At 42.7% G+C, this 15,334-nt stretch overlaps 1 protein-coding gene across 1 annotated transcript in view; it reads right to left on the reverse strand.

The window, feature by feature from the left end:
* Nucleotides 1-15,334, reverse strand: part of CRKL (v-crk avian sarcoma virus CT10 oncogene homolog-like) — a 33,709-nt gene that overhangs the window by 11,404 nt on the left and 6,971 nt on the right. Inside the window, exon 2 of the mRNA XM_008575528.1 lies at nt 8,458-8,923. Coding sequence (XP_008573750.1) covers nt 8,458-8,923 — 466 coding nt within the window. The remainder of the gene's footprint in view (nt 1-8,457; nt 8,924-15,334) is intronic.

Consider the following 15,334-nt stretch of genomic DNA (forward strand, 5'->3'; position numbering starts at 1 on the left):
AAAAAAAAAAAGTTCAGACCCCCCCAAAGGCCAGCCCCCAAAAAAAAAAAAAAAAAAAAAGGCTAAAATGGCAAATTCTGTTATATGTTTCAACACCAACACACACACACACACACACACACACACACCCCAACAAATTATATGATATGTATGCTTTAAATGGGTGAACTGTATGGTGTGAATTCTATCTAAACAAAACCGCTTTTAAAAAATGTGATGGGAGGGCTGACCCCGTGGCTCACTAGAGAGAGTGTGGCGCTGGGAGTGCAGCGACGCTCCCGCTGTGGGTTTGGATCCTATATAGGGATGGCTGGTGTGCTCACTGGCTGAGCGCGGTGCGGACGACACCAAGCCAAGGGGTTCCCGGTCACAAAAAAATTAATAATAAATAAATAAATAAATAAATGTGATGGGGTCCTAACTCTGCCACATACCACCTGTAAGACTGTCAACAAATTACACAAACCTCAGTTCTTTTTTTTTTTTTTTCCGTTTTGTCTTTTTTACTGACCGGGAACGGGATCGCAACCCTCGGTGTTGCGTCTGCACCGCGCTCAGCCAGTGAGCGGGAACCGGTCTCCACATGGGATCCGAACCCTGGAACCGGTCTCCACATGGGATCCGAACCCTCAGCGGGAGCACCGCCACGCTCCCAAGCGGCGCACTCTCCAGTGCGCCACCGGGCCGGCCCCAAACCTCAGTTCTAAGTGCGTAAAATGGGGCTGGCGCTACCAGCCTGATAGAGGAGGCATGAGAATAAACTACTCTCTCTGTGAAGTCCCTAGCTGATGATTCTTCTTACTCAATAGCTATTACCACATATAGAAAACTGAGGTCAGCATAATGAGCAGGTTGGAACAGACCTTGCCTGAACCACATTAGGGCCACAATTTCATGGTATTCTCACCCAATTTGCACATTAAGAGGAACAAAAAACTTTTAAGAATATGTTTCACTGATTCACAACCCAGTGAGAATATAATACATTAGAAAGAAAAAAATATTATTAAAAATACAAGAGCCTTCTAAAATTCTAAAGGACTTCCTAAAGATTTCTACTTTTTTTTTAAAGATGACCGGTAAGGGGATCTTAACCCTTGGCTTGGTGTTGTCAGCACCATGCTCAGCTAGTGAGCGAACCGGCCATCCCTATATGGGATCCGAACCCATGGCCTTGGTGTTATCAGCACCACACTCTCCCGAGTGAGCCACGGACCGGCCCAAGATTTCTACTTTTGACATGGTATTGTGATCAAGGAAGCAAGCCCTTTTGGTACTGAAGAAACAGAGTAAATAAAATTCCTAAAACTAGATGCACTGAGGGACAACTGACACAACATCAAAGACAGAAGGATGGAGGAGTCCGGTCAGTCCTGAAGAAAGGCCCCAGGATGGGGGGTGAAAATAATTGCTTGGGCCCTGGACATCCACACACCACCACAGAATGGGTAAAACACACCTGAGATTCTTACTTAAGATGGTGAATGCTAGCTCATGAGCACTGCTGACAAGCCTTAGTAAGAAGGCTTTGCACTGCTGGAATGTGACTGAAGGTGAGAGAGAGCAGCTCCATAACATCAGGAGGCTATAACCTTGTGTGGACCACCAGAGCTGAGTCGATGCTTCATGACAAACATGTACAGACCCACTGTCACTGGGGGTATAAGTACAGGTCACAGGGCTGGCCCGTGGCTCACTTGGGAGAGTGTGGTGCTGAGAACACCAAGGCCACAGGTTTGGATCCCTATATTAGATGGCTGGTTAGCTCACTTGGGAGAGCGTAGTGCTGACAACACCAAGTCAAGGGTTAAGATACCCTTACCGGTCATCTTTTAATTAATTAACTAATTAATTAATTAATAAACAGACAAACAAACTACAGGTCACCCAGCTAGAGAAACTCATGATGATCCCTGAGAGATCAAAAAATACAACCAGTACTACTAAAACCTAAATTTGTTTTGCAGACTACTTCATCTCAGTAAGTACAAGAAACAATGAAGAAACTGCTAATGTGAATTTAATTCTGATCAATGAAGGAAAACTGATTGGCAAAGTAGAAATCTGAGAATTCCAAACCAGTCAGTAAAAGAAGTTTTGTCATGGGCCTTGGGAAGGCCAATTCAAAAGATTCAGATAACAGATGTAATCCAATGACTATGGGTTTCAAACTGGGGCAAAAATAATCCAAGAAGAAATTCCAATCACATATGACCCTAATGGGAGTGAAGAGCAAGTATCCTGAGGACACTGGTGAGCTCAGAAACAATGCTGCACATCATAAAAGAACATGGACCAAAGATGAAAGGATGTTCTTACACTGATAAGGACAGATCTGTAAATGTTCATCAAACACACTGGCAAGCAGGAGTAAGAGTCCAAGACTGGTCTCCTGCCATAAAGAAATTACATTGTAGGATACTAGCAGGGTCAAGTCTCTTGGTTTCATCAAGACAGGAAAGATGGCAAATTCTATAAAATGTAAACAGATGAGTGTGACATAAAAATGGACAAAATTCTGGATGTGATTAGCAAACAGATGGTTTGTGTGGATTTAGAATGAGAAGTGGAATGTCTAAAAGAAGTATGGCTCACCAAGAACAAGTCACACCAAATGAATCTCAGTCTTCTTATAGGTATGAGACATAGATCAGGAGAGGCTGCACAGGAGGACTTTTGTACAAAGATCTAGATAGTGTTTTTATGAAACCTACAAGTTAACATGAAACTGAGGAGGGTCATCAATATGCTAGATGGCATAAACAGGATTTAAAATGATTCAGAGAAGTATAAAAATGGTACGAAACAACAACAAAAAACCACCCCAAACAAAAAAACCTCAAGAGAGACAACTGTAGAGCCACACACTAAGTCCAAACACTGGGCTAAGGCAAACACTGGAAGGGGACTGGTTGTGGTTTGTTTTTCCCTTGCAGAGAGCTTGTTAACTACCGGAGCCACATGATACAGAATGAAGGCTTCATGAGACTGTATTTTCCAGAAATTCCACAAGGATCGAAATCTTTGTTTTGTTCACTATGGTATTCCAAGTTCCTAGCCTGCCGCATAACAATCACTCAATAAACCTCTGCTGAAGAAGTAAATATTTTGGGAGGTATCCACATTGAGACTGGAGGGCCAATTGATTTAGACACTGTAGAAATAAGCACTAGGAGGTTGGTTAGACTAAATGACCTAAGGTATCACTACAACTTGTCTTTCTCCTTGATTTATATCAATTACATCCCTTAAATTCCAATTACTTTAAGTCTCACTTGCAGACTGAGAAATTATTATTCTTCCTCCACAGAATCTGTTCTGCTGACTTTGATTCCCACAGGCCCTCAGCTCAAGTCACCAACTGTTTTTTCTTTTCTTTTCTTTTTTTCCTTTTTACAAAAGTTGATTCTTAAATGTACAACAGGCTACCAACTATTTTCTTAATCCATACCATAGGGGAATGTGAGACTGAGGCTCTATGAGATACTTGGCTAAAAATTTTCATACAGCAAATACTCCTGGGTATGTGTACCCAGAATTAAGTACAATTCTATTATGGACTGAATTGTGTTCCCCCAAAAGTTTAACGTGTTGGAGGCTTGGTCCCCACTGTGACAGTGTTAAGATGGTGGGAAATCCTATTACAGTAATCTAAAGGTGGGGCCCTGAAGAGATGATTAGATCATAGGACCATGCCATAGTGAATGGATTAATAATGGTGGTCAGGGGCAGGGTTCAGAGGGCTTTAAAAGGAGAGCATGTGAGAATCTTTGTCTCTCTCTCCCCTCTGCCATTCTCGCTGTGACACCCTGCACTGCTGTAAAGCCACCACCAAAGAAGACCCTCACCAGATGTGTTCCCGGGTTCAGAGGGCTTTAAAAGGAGAGCATGTGAGAATCTTTGTCTCTCTCTCCCCTCTGCCATTCTCACTGTGACACCCTGCACTGCTGTAAAGCCACCACCAAAGAAGACCCTCACCAGATGTGTTCCCTGGACTTTGGATTTCCCAGTCTCTGAAACTGTAAGCAACAAATTTCCTTTTCTTACAAAGTACCCCGTTCCAGGTATTTTGTTATAAGCCACAGAAATGGACTAATACAAATTCTAAAGATACTAGGAAATTTCTCACCTTTTTTAGTCAGGAAGGTATACTGAACACAAGTAAGTAAGAATGATATTATTATAGGGAAATCAAGCATTTGTTCTAAATTTAAAAATCAATAAATAAAAAGGTAAATTTCCTGCAAACTTCAGAATTTCCATCAGTTGTGAGAAACTGCCTCAGGCCTCAAATGAAGGCAATGCAAGAAAATTGTTCATCTCCTCTGCTTAGCCCTTCTGTGATACAGCAACAGCCCATTTCCCCTGCTTTCTTTTGCTACTTCTGTAGCATTGCCCAGTGTGCCCAGTGTGCTCACCTACCTACTTGCAGCTACTCAGTGATGTTAGTTTCATTCCTCCAAGCTCTTCTGTTTGCCACGAATGTCTTCCCCTTCTTTACCCAGCTAGCTGCTATTCACCCTTCAAACTCCCGTCAAGGTCATCTCCTCCAGGAAGCCTTTTTATACCAATACCCACTCACACTCTCATCTCCACTCTCCTTCCTACTCACACTGCTGGTTTCTATCTCTATTCTTTCACTGGATGGTAAGCTCCTTGGTGGCAGGACCCTACAAGACACCCCATAGGTTGGCTGCATGAATGGATAATTAATGAACAAACTCTTAGAGAAATGCTGCCTTTTAGGTTAGGCTCAGAGACAGTAAGTAACTTGCCCAAAATCACACTAGTAAAAGCCAGGACTTAAATGCAGGTCTGTGATATTTCCCTTACCATCTCACTTCCGTATGTGTCAGAGGATGCAACTTTCACTACAGGTATTTAATAACACCACCACCCTTGCTCCAAATATTCTCTTCTGGTTAATGATCTTCTTTTAGAAAGGACTACATTGCCTCCATCAACCTGAGAACGTTCTTGTAGTGTGTGACCTGCTTCCTAGGAGCCCGCACAGCCTCACTACATCAAGTACACCAGAGAGCTGTGCTGTTTTCAAGGAGCAGGGACACCTCGATTCACCTTACACAGGTACCAAGTGTTTCCTTTCAAATCAATTCCCAGCAACACACTTCTTGAAATTACATGAGCAAGAGAGAAAAACTGCTAAACACAGACTGGTTTTAAAATCTCTTTTTTGTGTGTGGCTGGCCGGTGTGTGGATCCAAACCCTTGACCTTGATGTTATCAGTACCATGCTCTAACCAAATTGAGCTAACCAGCCAGCCCTAAAATATCTCTTTACTTGCAGGAATATTCTTTAGAAAATCAAGTTTTATGGAAAAACTTGTGAAATAATTCAAAGAATAAAGTTCACCAAAGCCATCATCATTCTCTGTGATACCATCAAGGGGAATAACAAAGCTTCAATTACTGGCACATTTTGTCCTACTTGTCTCATTTTAATTTTAATACTTTTCCTGGTAACCTAATTGCAACAATCCCAAAAGAGTTGTTTTTAACAAGATCAGACAGGTATCACTATCCTAATGGTTTTAGAAGATAACATAATCATGGAAACGTTTACTTACGCTACAACCAAAGGTCTCGTTTAAATATACAGAAAGAAATATCATTAACTGGAATTTGGCAAAGGTATATTTCTCAGGTCCCATTTACACTATCTCAGTGAAGCACCAAACTCTGATGAAGCTTAAATGACTCAGTTAGCATCAAGAGGAGGCTTAGATGTAGAGACTTCTCTGTCTTTGGGGTCTAAGATTTTAGGAGAGCTGTGTAATAGCCAGGTATGTGGGTTATCTTAAATGTACATTAGCCAGACTTTTCTTCCTACTCCTGGACTGTCTCGGTTACCCACCTATCTACCCACTCACCAAGATCTAATTTGTATCCTCTACAATACCTGGTGTTCTGCCCTTCAACCCCCTTGTGCACACTCTAAAGGCGCGCGCGCGCGCGCACACACACACACACACACACCAGATATGGGTCTCAAAATGCACATTTTAGAGACAGAGGTCAACAGGTAGGTGCCTGAAATTGACTGGAAACCTGATCTCCAAGGTCCTCACCCTGGTGTGCCAATAACCAGCTGCCTAACATACAAGAGCCACACCTACTCTCTGAATCCAAGCTCCCTACCCCTATGCTGAGATGACAGATGTGAAAATGCTTCAAAAGGCTGAAACGATGGTGCAAAATGGAGGGTATTAAGAGCCTACAGCATCCCATGTTATTCCAAGGTGCTGAGGTGTGGACCAGGTCACGGGTGTTATTTGTGCAGGGGCAGGTTTGTGTGGGGGTGAGGTGAGAAGGCTGAAAGGCCTGCTCAGCCGGGACTCTTATTTGTGGAGGCAGCTTCCTCTGCTTTCTGTCCTGTTCGTCTGCTGGGAAGTATAAAAGCACTCCGGTCCTCCCCAGTCTCTGGTCCCTGCCATAAGCTTCAGGTGCTCACTCTTTCCTTATAGTTAACATGAGAGAGGGATGTAATCACAGACTCTGAATGAAACCTTCAGTTGTAGTTCACTCAGATATTACTCCTGGTCCAAAGAAAATTGGGGACAGCCAATGGAAAAATGTACATAAAAAAAATTATAGCTACTTTTATGTGTGGGCAGGCTATTTTGGGGGTTAAGCTTTGCTTTGCTTTTTTTTGAAGCACCAGACTCCATTCCTTCATCCTTCTGTGATGCACCTGGGCTATCTTTCAACTCTCCCCTATTTTTTTTTTTTTTGTCTTTTGTCTTTTTTCCGTGTCCGGCAACGGATCGCAAGCCTCAGTGTTGCTCCCGCACCTCGCTCAGCCAGTGAGCGGGAGCCGGTCTGTACGTGGGATCCGAACCCTCGGACGGGAGCGCCGCTGCGCTTCCCAAGCGGCGCACTATCCAGTGCGCCACCGGGCCGGCCCATCAACTCTCCCCTATTTTGACCTTGGGGTGAATACACAGAGAACAATCACTAACTTAATCTGTTTCTAGGGCCGGCCCGGTGGCGCACTGGGTAGTGCGCCGCTTGGGAAGCGCGGTGGCGCTCCCGCCCGAGGGTTCGGATCCCACATACGGACCGGCTCCCGCTCACTGGCTGAGCGAGGCGCGGGAGCAACGCCGAGGTTTGCAATCCCGTTGCCGGTCCCTGGTCCGGTACGGGGGCAACACTGAGGGTTGCGATCCGTTGCCGGACACGGAAAAAGACAAAAGACAAAAAAAAAAAAAAATCTGTTTCTATAATATACACGCAGTTTGATAATACTAAGGGAGATATTCAACTGTAACCATATTATAATGATACTTTATAGTAGTCTGTGGTTTATGAAGCACTTTCACAAGCATCATTTTATATGACTTCACAACAGCTTACTGAGGATAGTGTAATAAAGCGATCTGCATTTTACAGGTAAGGGCAGAAAAGCTCGGAGGTGATCTCCCCCAGGTTAAAAATAAACGGAAGAGAGCCTGGCTGGTTAGCTCAGTTGGTTAGAGTGGAGTATTTTAACACCAGGGTCAATGGTTTAGATCCCTATACCAGCCAGCTGCCCCTAACTAACTAAATAAATTCAGCAAATCACATGCCAGCTTCTGCAAGTTTTTTGGAGGGAGGGGAGGGGCATGGAGCAGGGCATGGCCGGCCAGTACAGGGATCGAACCTTGGACTTTGGTGTTATTAGCACCATGCTCTATCAACTAAGCTTTTTTTAAAGGCAGTTAATGTTTAGTTAGAAAAATATTACTTGGCGGGGCCGGCCTGTGGCTCACTCGGGAGAGTGCGGTGCTGATAACACCAAGGCCACGGGTTCGGATCCCATATAGGGATGGCCGGTTCGCTCACTGGCTGAGCATGGTGCTGACAACACCAGGTCAAGGGTTAAGATCCCCATACCGGTCATCTTTTAGAAAAAATTAAAAAAAGAAAAAAGAAAAAAATTACTTGGCGATTTAAAATACTCAAGTTCTATTTCATGCTATTGTAATTTACAAAATCTATAACAAGCAAGGGCTGATATATTTTAAGGTAATTCCTCTGCCTAGTTGAAGAAAAATCCTAAGACATTTATTCAAATTTCTCAACTGTCACAATGTTAGAAATATAGAATTGTACAAGTGGCTGTGTTTGTATGTTGCTTAACCCTCTAGGTCACGGGTCTTCCTTAACAATCATCTTTCCTTACTGGAAAGTAAACCAGCTACTATGAAAACAACATCTGTGAGGCTTTGGGAGCAAAAAAAGAACAGGCAGGATGAGAATTTGGGAGAAACAAGGAATAGGAAAGGACAAAAGAATAATGTGAAATACTAACAGTGCACCTTCCCAAATCACCCAGTTCTCTAATTCCCATGAAGATAACCATAAATGAGCAGCCATTACTTTACAGAAACTAAATTAAAACTAAAAATGAAAACCAAATGTCAAAGAACCCAAAAAGCCAATCTTAATGCATTTTACCTCTAATGCCAAGGCAGTCTTGTCATAAGCACAGGGCACTCTTTTCTGGATTGCTTTTGCAAAGACAGGTCCATTCTGTGTAGATGGCAAAGGATTGATTGCTGCCCCAGGAGTACTGGAAACTGCAGGTAGAGGAGTTGTGGTCTGAGGTTGAGCATATGCATGAGCGGGTTCAGGGATCCCGTAACTGTTGGAATTCCTATTTCCATGCTTTCCATGTGGTGAGGATCTCACAAGCTTTTCAACATAAGGGACAGGAATCATCCCAACACGGCCATCCTTGTTCCGGGCACTCCACCACTGTTCTTCAGGCTTCTCTATTATCACCAGGATCTCACCCTTTTTAAAGGGCAAGTCTTCAGCATCATTCCCAGGAAAATCATAGAGAGTCCGTACATATTCCAGATTTTCTTCTGCTGTGGGCAGGTTAGGTGCTGAGACAGATCCCATTGGTGGGTTTGGATACCTCAAGAGAGAAAAAAAAATTACTCTAAGAGAAAAATCTTACCCTACTCCAGTATTTGTCAAACTTCTTAAAAAACTACTCTCCACTATAATGAATTATTTCCCTCTCTATATTCTCGGTAGTTAAAAATGTCATGTTGTACTTTCTGTAGTTTGTACCGTAACAAAACAATATTCTGAGTATGCCTTTTCAAATTACATGTCAAGTACAAACACACACACACACACACACACACACTCCTTTTGTTTACACACACAGACTATCTGGTTTGAACTTATTATTTAGATTTTGAGTTAAGTTCAGTAGCTGCCTTCCTTTGGACCCTGTTACAACCATCACACGCTCTTCCTCCCAGTCCTAATCTATGGCTCGCATCCTGCACACAGAGAGATGATGACAAAGGTCTCTGGTCCCTCAAAATATAAAACCAGAAAAGGACTTATATGCTTGCCAAAATAAAAAAATAAACCTCAGGGCCGGCCCGGTGGCGCACTGCTACAGTGCGCCGCTTGGGAGTGCAGTGGCGCTCCCGCCGAGGGTTTGGATCCCACATACAGACCGGTTCCCGCTCACTGGCTGAGTGAGGTGTGGGAGCAACACCGAGGGTTGCGATCCCGTTGCCGGTCCCGGTCCGGTACGGGCGCGACACTGAGGGTTGCAATCCGTTGCCGGACACGAAAAAAGACAAAAAAAGGAAAAAAATAAATAAATAAACCTCACATTTCATCTCATACAGGTATTACCATCTGACCATCAAAATGAACACCTGTGGGGGCCGGCCTGGTGGCGCACTGGATAGTGCGCCGCTTGGGAAGCGCGGCGGCGCTCCCGCCCGAGGGTTCGGATCCCACATACAGACCGGTTCCCGCTCACTGGCTGAGCGAGGCGCGGGAGCAACACCGAGGGTTGCGATCCCGTTGCCGGTCCCCGGTCCGGTACGGGGGCAACACTGAGGGTTGCGATCCGTTGCCGGACACGGAAAAAGACAAAAGACAAAAAAAAAAAAATGAACACCTGTGAAGTTTTCAGTGCAAAACTCACAGGCAAGAGCTTTCATCTAAGCATCAGTCCACAGGCACCACCACAACCTTTGCTGTACTCAGATTCAATGTGTATTTGCTGAGTGCTAGTAGAATGCACTCCCAAAGTCAGCTACAAAAGCACAGTCCCTGCTCTCCAGCAATATCCTGTCTGCAAAAGAAGTACAGAAATCTCTCTTCACCTAAAAAATGTTCTGAAAAGTAACAAATACACCAAGTTTTAGAAAAACTTTTTCTCCCCTTAACTTTTCTGAAGCACTGAGTCTACTCTAGATTAACCAATACTGGGCCTCAACTAGAGTCTTCAACTCTTTAGGGGATGGCTTCACCTGCAACACCATCACTGGAGCCTGGTTCTAGAACAGCTCCGAGGGAGTATGCTAGTATGGGATATTCCTGTTTAGCCAATGACATATAGTTCCAATTTGTTTTCTCTTCAATTAGCTCATGGTCATTTTCCTTCTTCCTTTTTCTTTCTTTCCCTCAATTAATGATACAAAAAGCATTTCATATAACAGGGTAATCTTCTATGTTGAAGCATTATCAGCTCCCAGCGCCGCACTCTCCTGAGTGCGCCACGGGCTTGGCAGTTGAAGCATTATAATTAAAAAAAAAATTTCGGGTTGGCCTGTGGCTCACTCGGGAGAGTGTGGTGCTGATAACACCAGGGCCATGGGTTCGGATCCCTACGGAGGAATGGCTGGTTAGCTCAGCTGGGAGAGCGTGGTGCTGACAACACCAAGTCAAGGGTTAAGATCCCCTTACCGGTCATCTTAAAAAAAAAAAAAAATGTTTCCTTTATAAAAAATGTCAACATATTAAAACATTCAGTTTTAAAAGAGAGAGAGAGAGAGAGAGAAATCCCATAGTTCCTGCCCTAAGGAAACTACAATTATCCCTTTCCTTTATAAAAAATGTCAACATATTAAAACATTCAGTTTTAAAAGAGAGAGAGAGAGAGAGAGAGAAATCCCATAGTTCCTGCCCTAAGGAAACTACAATTATCCCTCCCTTCTTCTCTTCTCCCACTGGCCCCGTTTATGGCTTTCTTAAGAGAGTCCTATATATACCTGGGGAGGTTTTTCTGCCTAAAATCACGGCACAGGTGTTTTCCCACATTCCTACGTCTTAATGATCACTTTCATGGCAGAGTGACATTTCATTCCGTGAGCCTACTTCAATGAAGCATTCCCTGAATATTTAGTTTTTCTATTTCTCCCTATTTAACCATAAATTTTGCAAACCCTTTTGAGCATTATTTTCCCTGTATCAGACTTTTTATAAAGTCTAGACTCCAGAACTGGAATTACCAGATTAAAGAACATGAACATTTTTTATGGCCCTTGGAACATATTGCCATACTGCTTTCCAAAAGGGAGCCTTCATTGTAGTCAGAATACCATGGTGATTAGGAGGAGCTTGATTAAAAACCTCAAAGGACTTGTTACTTATCAACAACCTTATAACCAAGAGCAAACTGTTTGTTATCAGTACACCTAAAAAACAGATAGTAGGAGCAGCAGTGATAGTAATAGAGTTAATACTTATCTATGACAGACACTGTCTGCACTCTTTGAAGACATTAAATTATTTAATCCTTACAGCAATCCTGTGAGATAGGTGTTGTTATTATCCCTATTTTATAGATGAGTAAGCCAAAGCAGGGGTCACATTTGCACTCAGTCAATCTGGTTCTAGAGTTCTCACAAGCTCTAAGCTAATCAGCCTCAGGAATAAACCCTACTCCTTTCAGGTATATGAGAATTAATGTCATAATGCGTGTGAAACATTCACAATTCCTAACCTGCACCGAGCATCCAATTAGCACGTGTACACACACACACACATACATCCCCCCCACTTTCCTGTGAAAAGTTTGGTGACTACCATATAAATTTCAGACACTTTACTAAGGGCACAATCAGTTCCACGGTTCCATACCAGGGTATTTTATTATTTGTATAGTTAAAAGGTAAAAGCAGTTAGTTCTACAACACAGATCATGAGGACACTACTAGTACAGTTACAGTGGGGAGTAACATTAATGAAATCCATTCACTCAGGTATCCACCAGCCCAACTGTGTACTAAGTACTTAGGGGACAAAAAAAATGAATAAAGCCAAGTTCCTGCTCTTAAAAGACTGAAAATTTAGTAGAGGCATAAAGCCTGTACTAAACAAGAACACAAAGTTTAATTAATGTGTGTTACAACAGAAGTTGATAGGGTCAAGGAGCACTCAAAGGAAGGAGTGAGTTTCGCTAAGGGTCGGGAGAACAAGGCAAGGAGGTGATGCACAAAAACTGCTGAAGACCAGATCCCCTCAAAGTTGAAGGATTTTGTTGAAGACATGTTTACATATTTGATTCTGCATTAGAAATAGACCAGAGCCTCAAATTCTCCCTTCCCCAGCTGCCTTCGATTGAGTGTCCCCCTCAAAACTTGACACTAACTGTGAAAGTGTCAAGAGGGTGGGAAATCCTATGAAGGTAATTGAAAAGTGGGGCCTTGAAGAGGTGATTAGGTTGTAGGACCTAATGGATTTTAATCCATGGTGAATGGATTAAAAATGGTGGTCATGGGCTGGTTTGGAGGGATTTAAAAGGAGAGTGAATGAGGAGGTTACTCTTGCTCTCTCTGCTGCACCATTTTCTGCCATGTGAGCCTCCTGAATTGCTGTAAAGCCATCACCAAAGATCCTCACCAGATATGTTCCCTGGACTTTGGACTTCCCAGCCTCAGAAACTGTAAGCAATAAATTTTGTTTTCTTATATGTTACTCAGTTCCAGGTATTTTGTTATAAGCAACATAAATGGCCTAATACAGATGATTGGTACCAGAGAAGTGGGGTGTTGCTTATAACAAATACTTGAAAATGTGGAAGCAGCTTTGGACACGGGTATTGAGGATAGGCTGGAGGAATTTGGAGGAATAGACTAGGAAAAGCCTAGATGCTGGTGAAAGTTTAGAAGAAAACCAGGGAAAGTTTGGAATGTGTTAGAGGCTGGTTAAATGGTGGTCAGGAGCATGGTTATGAGGGCTTTAAAAGGAGAGTAAATAAGGAGGTTAGTCTCTCTCTGCTCCACCATTTTCGCAGTGTGATACTCTGCCATCACTGTCCCCACCACCAAGGCTCTCACCAGATGTGTTCCCTGGACTTTGGACTTCCCAGCCTCAGAAACTGTAAGCAACAAATTTCATTTTCTTATAAATTACCCAGTTCTGTGTATTTTATTATAAGCAACAGAAACGGACTAATACATCAGCCTCCCCGCAGCCCATATAGCTGGTTCCCACAGGCACAGACCAGGAGCTCGGCTGGACAAGGCTTTCCTTCTGTAAAGGGACAGATGGTAGGCATTTTAGGTTTTACTGGCTATATATGGTCTTTGTCACATATTCTTTTTTTAAAACAACACTTTAGAAATGTAATAACCATTCTTAGCTCCAGTACACCATACAAAAAGTTCCTGTGAGTCTGGCCCAGGGGTCTGCAAACTATGGCCTGTGGGCCATATGGCCTACTGCATGGTTTTGTAAATAAAGTTTTATTAAAACATAGCCAAGTCCATTCATTAATGTATTGTCTAAGTTGGTCAGGGACTATATGGCCCACAATGCTTAAAATACTTACTATCTGTTCCTTTACTGAAAAGTTTGCTGAACCCTGGGTTAAAGGAGGCAGATGGTGCTTTTCTGCTTCTCTGGTGAGAGGGTGTTTTTGTGTACAAATCTGATAAAGATGGAATATGGCTTATAGTTTTTCTCCACTATTATACTGCTATAGTGACCTTAGGGCTCATTTTCTGATTTAGTACTTGCACAGATATTCCTAAACTTGACACCAGATCAGTCTCACCAGCCAAGCCCTTGACATAAATTCAAAGCCTTCCACTCCATATTCTCACTCATTTATTCATCAAAATCCCCTGCAAGGCACATATTAGTTCCTCCGAAGAGATGAATACATGATGTTGGCAGGTCAGATGTCTTGCCCTATTAGACCCCATTGCCTAAAGAAATATTAAATATATTAATTGGAAAAATTCATTGCTTCTCAATTATTTCAGTTTGTTCTTTGAGCAAGAATGAAAATAACTCACATACTCCCACCTCCCTTTTAATGTTTACAAATAAAGAGTTTTCCAAGCCCATCAAACACCCTAGACCCATGTTTCTCACTCTCCTGTGCCTATGGTCCATGGCACATTTTGAGCTGCAAGGCCCTGGATGACTAACTGGTAACTGGCTTTTCTTATCTAATGATAATGAACCTCTTTCCTCTTTTGGTTAAAAGCATTCTCAGCTTCATGTATAAACCATATAAAAAACATCTTTAAACCTGAGTGTTAATACCTTCTAAGATTAAATCTCCTTATTCATGCTAAAGGACAAATATAATCAAGTTCTGGGGAGAGGGAGCTCCAAAGGTACTAGTAATATTTTATTTTTCTTAAGGGGGTAAATGAATAAAGATTTTTTTGTTACATACGTGTATGTACATACACATATATTCTTTTGTATGTATGAAATATTTCACAATAAAACAACAACAACAACAACAATAATAAACACCAGCAGAAGAATCAATTCCATAAAGATTGGCTAAGTATGTGTCTAGTGAAACTGTTTTAGGTAACCATTCTTTACCACTCAGTGGCATTTAATACTGAGGTCCCTTCCATCACTGGGCATTCAAGCCATCACTAAAGGCTCTCCTTCCATGCCTGTGGCTGCTTTTACCTCCCACAGCTCCCCTTTCTCTGTTCATTGTTGTTCTGACTGCTTTTTCCAGGTGATTCCACCTAAGCTTAGACTCCTAAATCTATATGTCCAGCCCCCACCTCTTTTTTCAATAACAAAACCATTGGTGGGCCGACCTGTGGCTCACTTGGGAGAGCGTGGTGCTGACAACACCAAGTCAAGGATTAAGATCCCCTTACGGTCTTTAAAAAAAAAAAAAAGACAAAATCATCAGTCTGCTAAACAGCACCAGGCTTCCAGCAGCTCCTCAAAAAGATTCTTCCTGTTGAAAACAATCATCCCCTTCACCCTAATCCTTTCTTCTCTCAAAGGCACCACTCAATCTTCTCTGAAGTTTACACTTCTTCCCTCACCTTCTAGGTGCAATTGCCCAGCAAAGACTGTCCATTCTCCACTTCACATTCCCCGCTAATTTGATATTAGTTCAGTTTCTCATGGTCCCTTTCCAATAACAGCATTAAGCAGTTTCTAAAAAGTAAAACCAATCATGACAATTCTCTTTTTAAAAACCTTAGGCTGGGGCCGGCCCGGTGGCGCACTGCTATAGTGCGCCGCTTGGGAAGTGCGGCGGCGCTCCCGCCGAGGGTTCGGATCCCACATACAGACC

This window comes from Galeopterus variegatus, unplaced genomic scaffold, assembly GCF_000696425.1.
Source record: "Galeopterus variegatus unplaced genomic scaffold, G_variegatus-3.0.2 Scaffold1204, whole genome shotgun sequence".
Taxonomy (NCBI): Eukaryota; Metazoa; Chordata; class Mammalia; order Dermoptera; family Cynocephalidae; genus Galeopterus; species Galeopterus variegatus.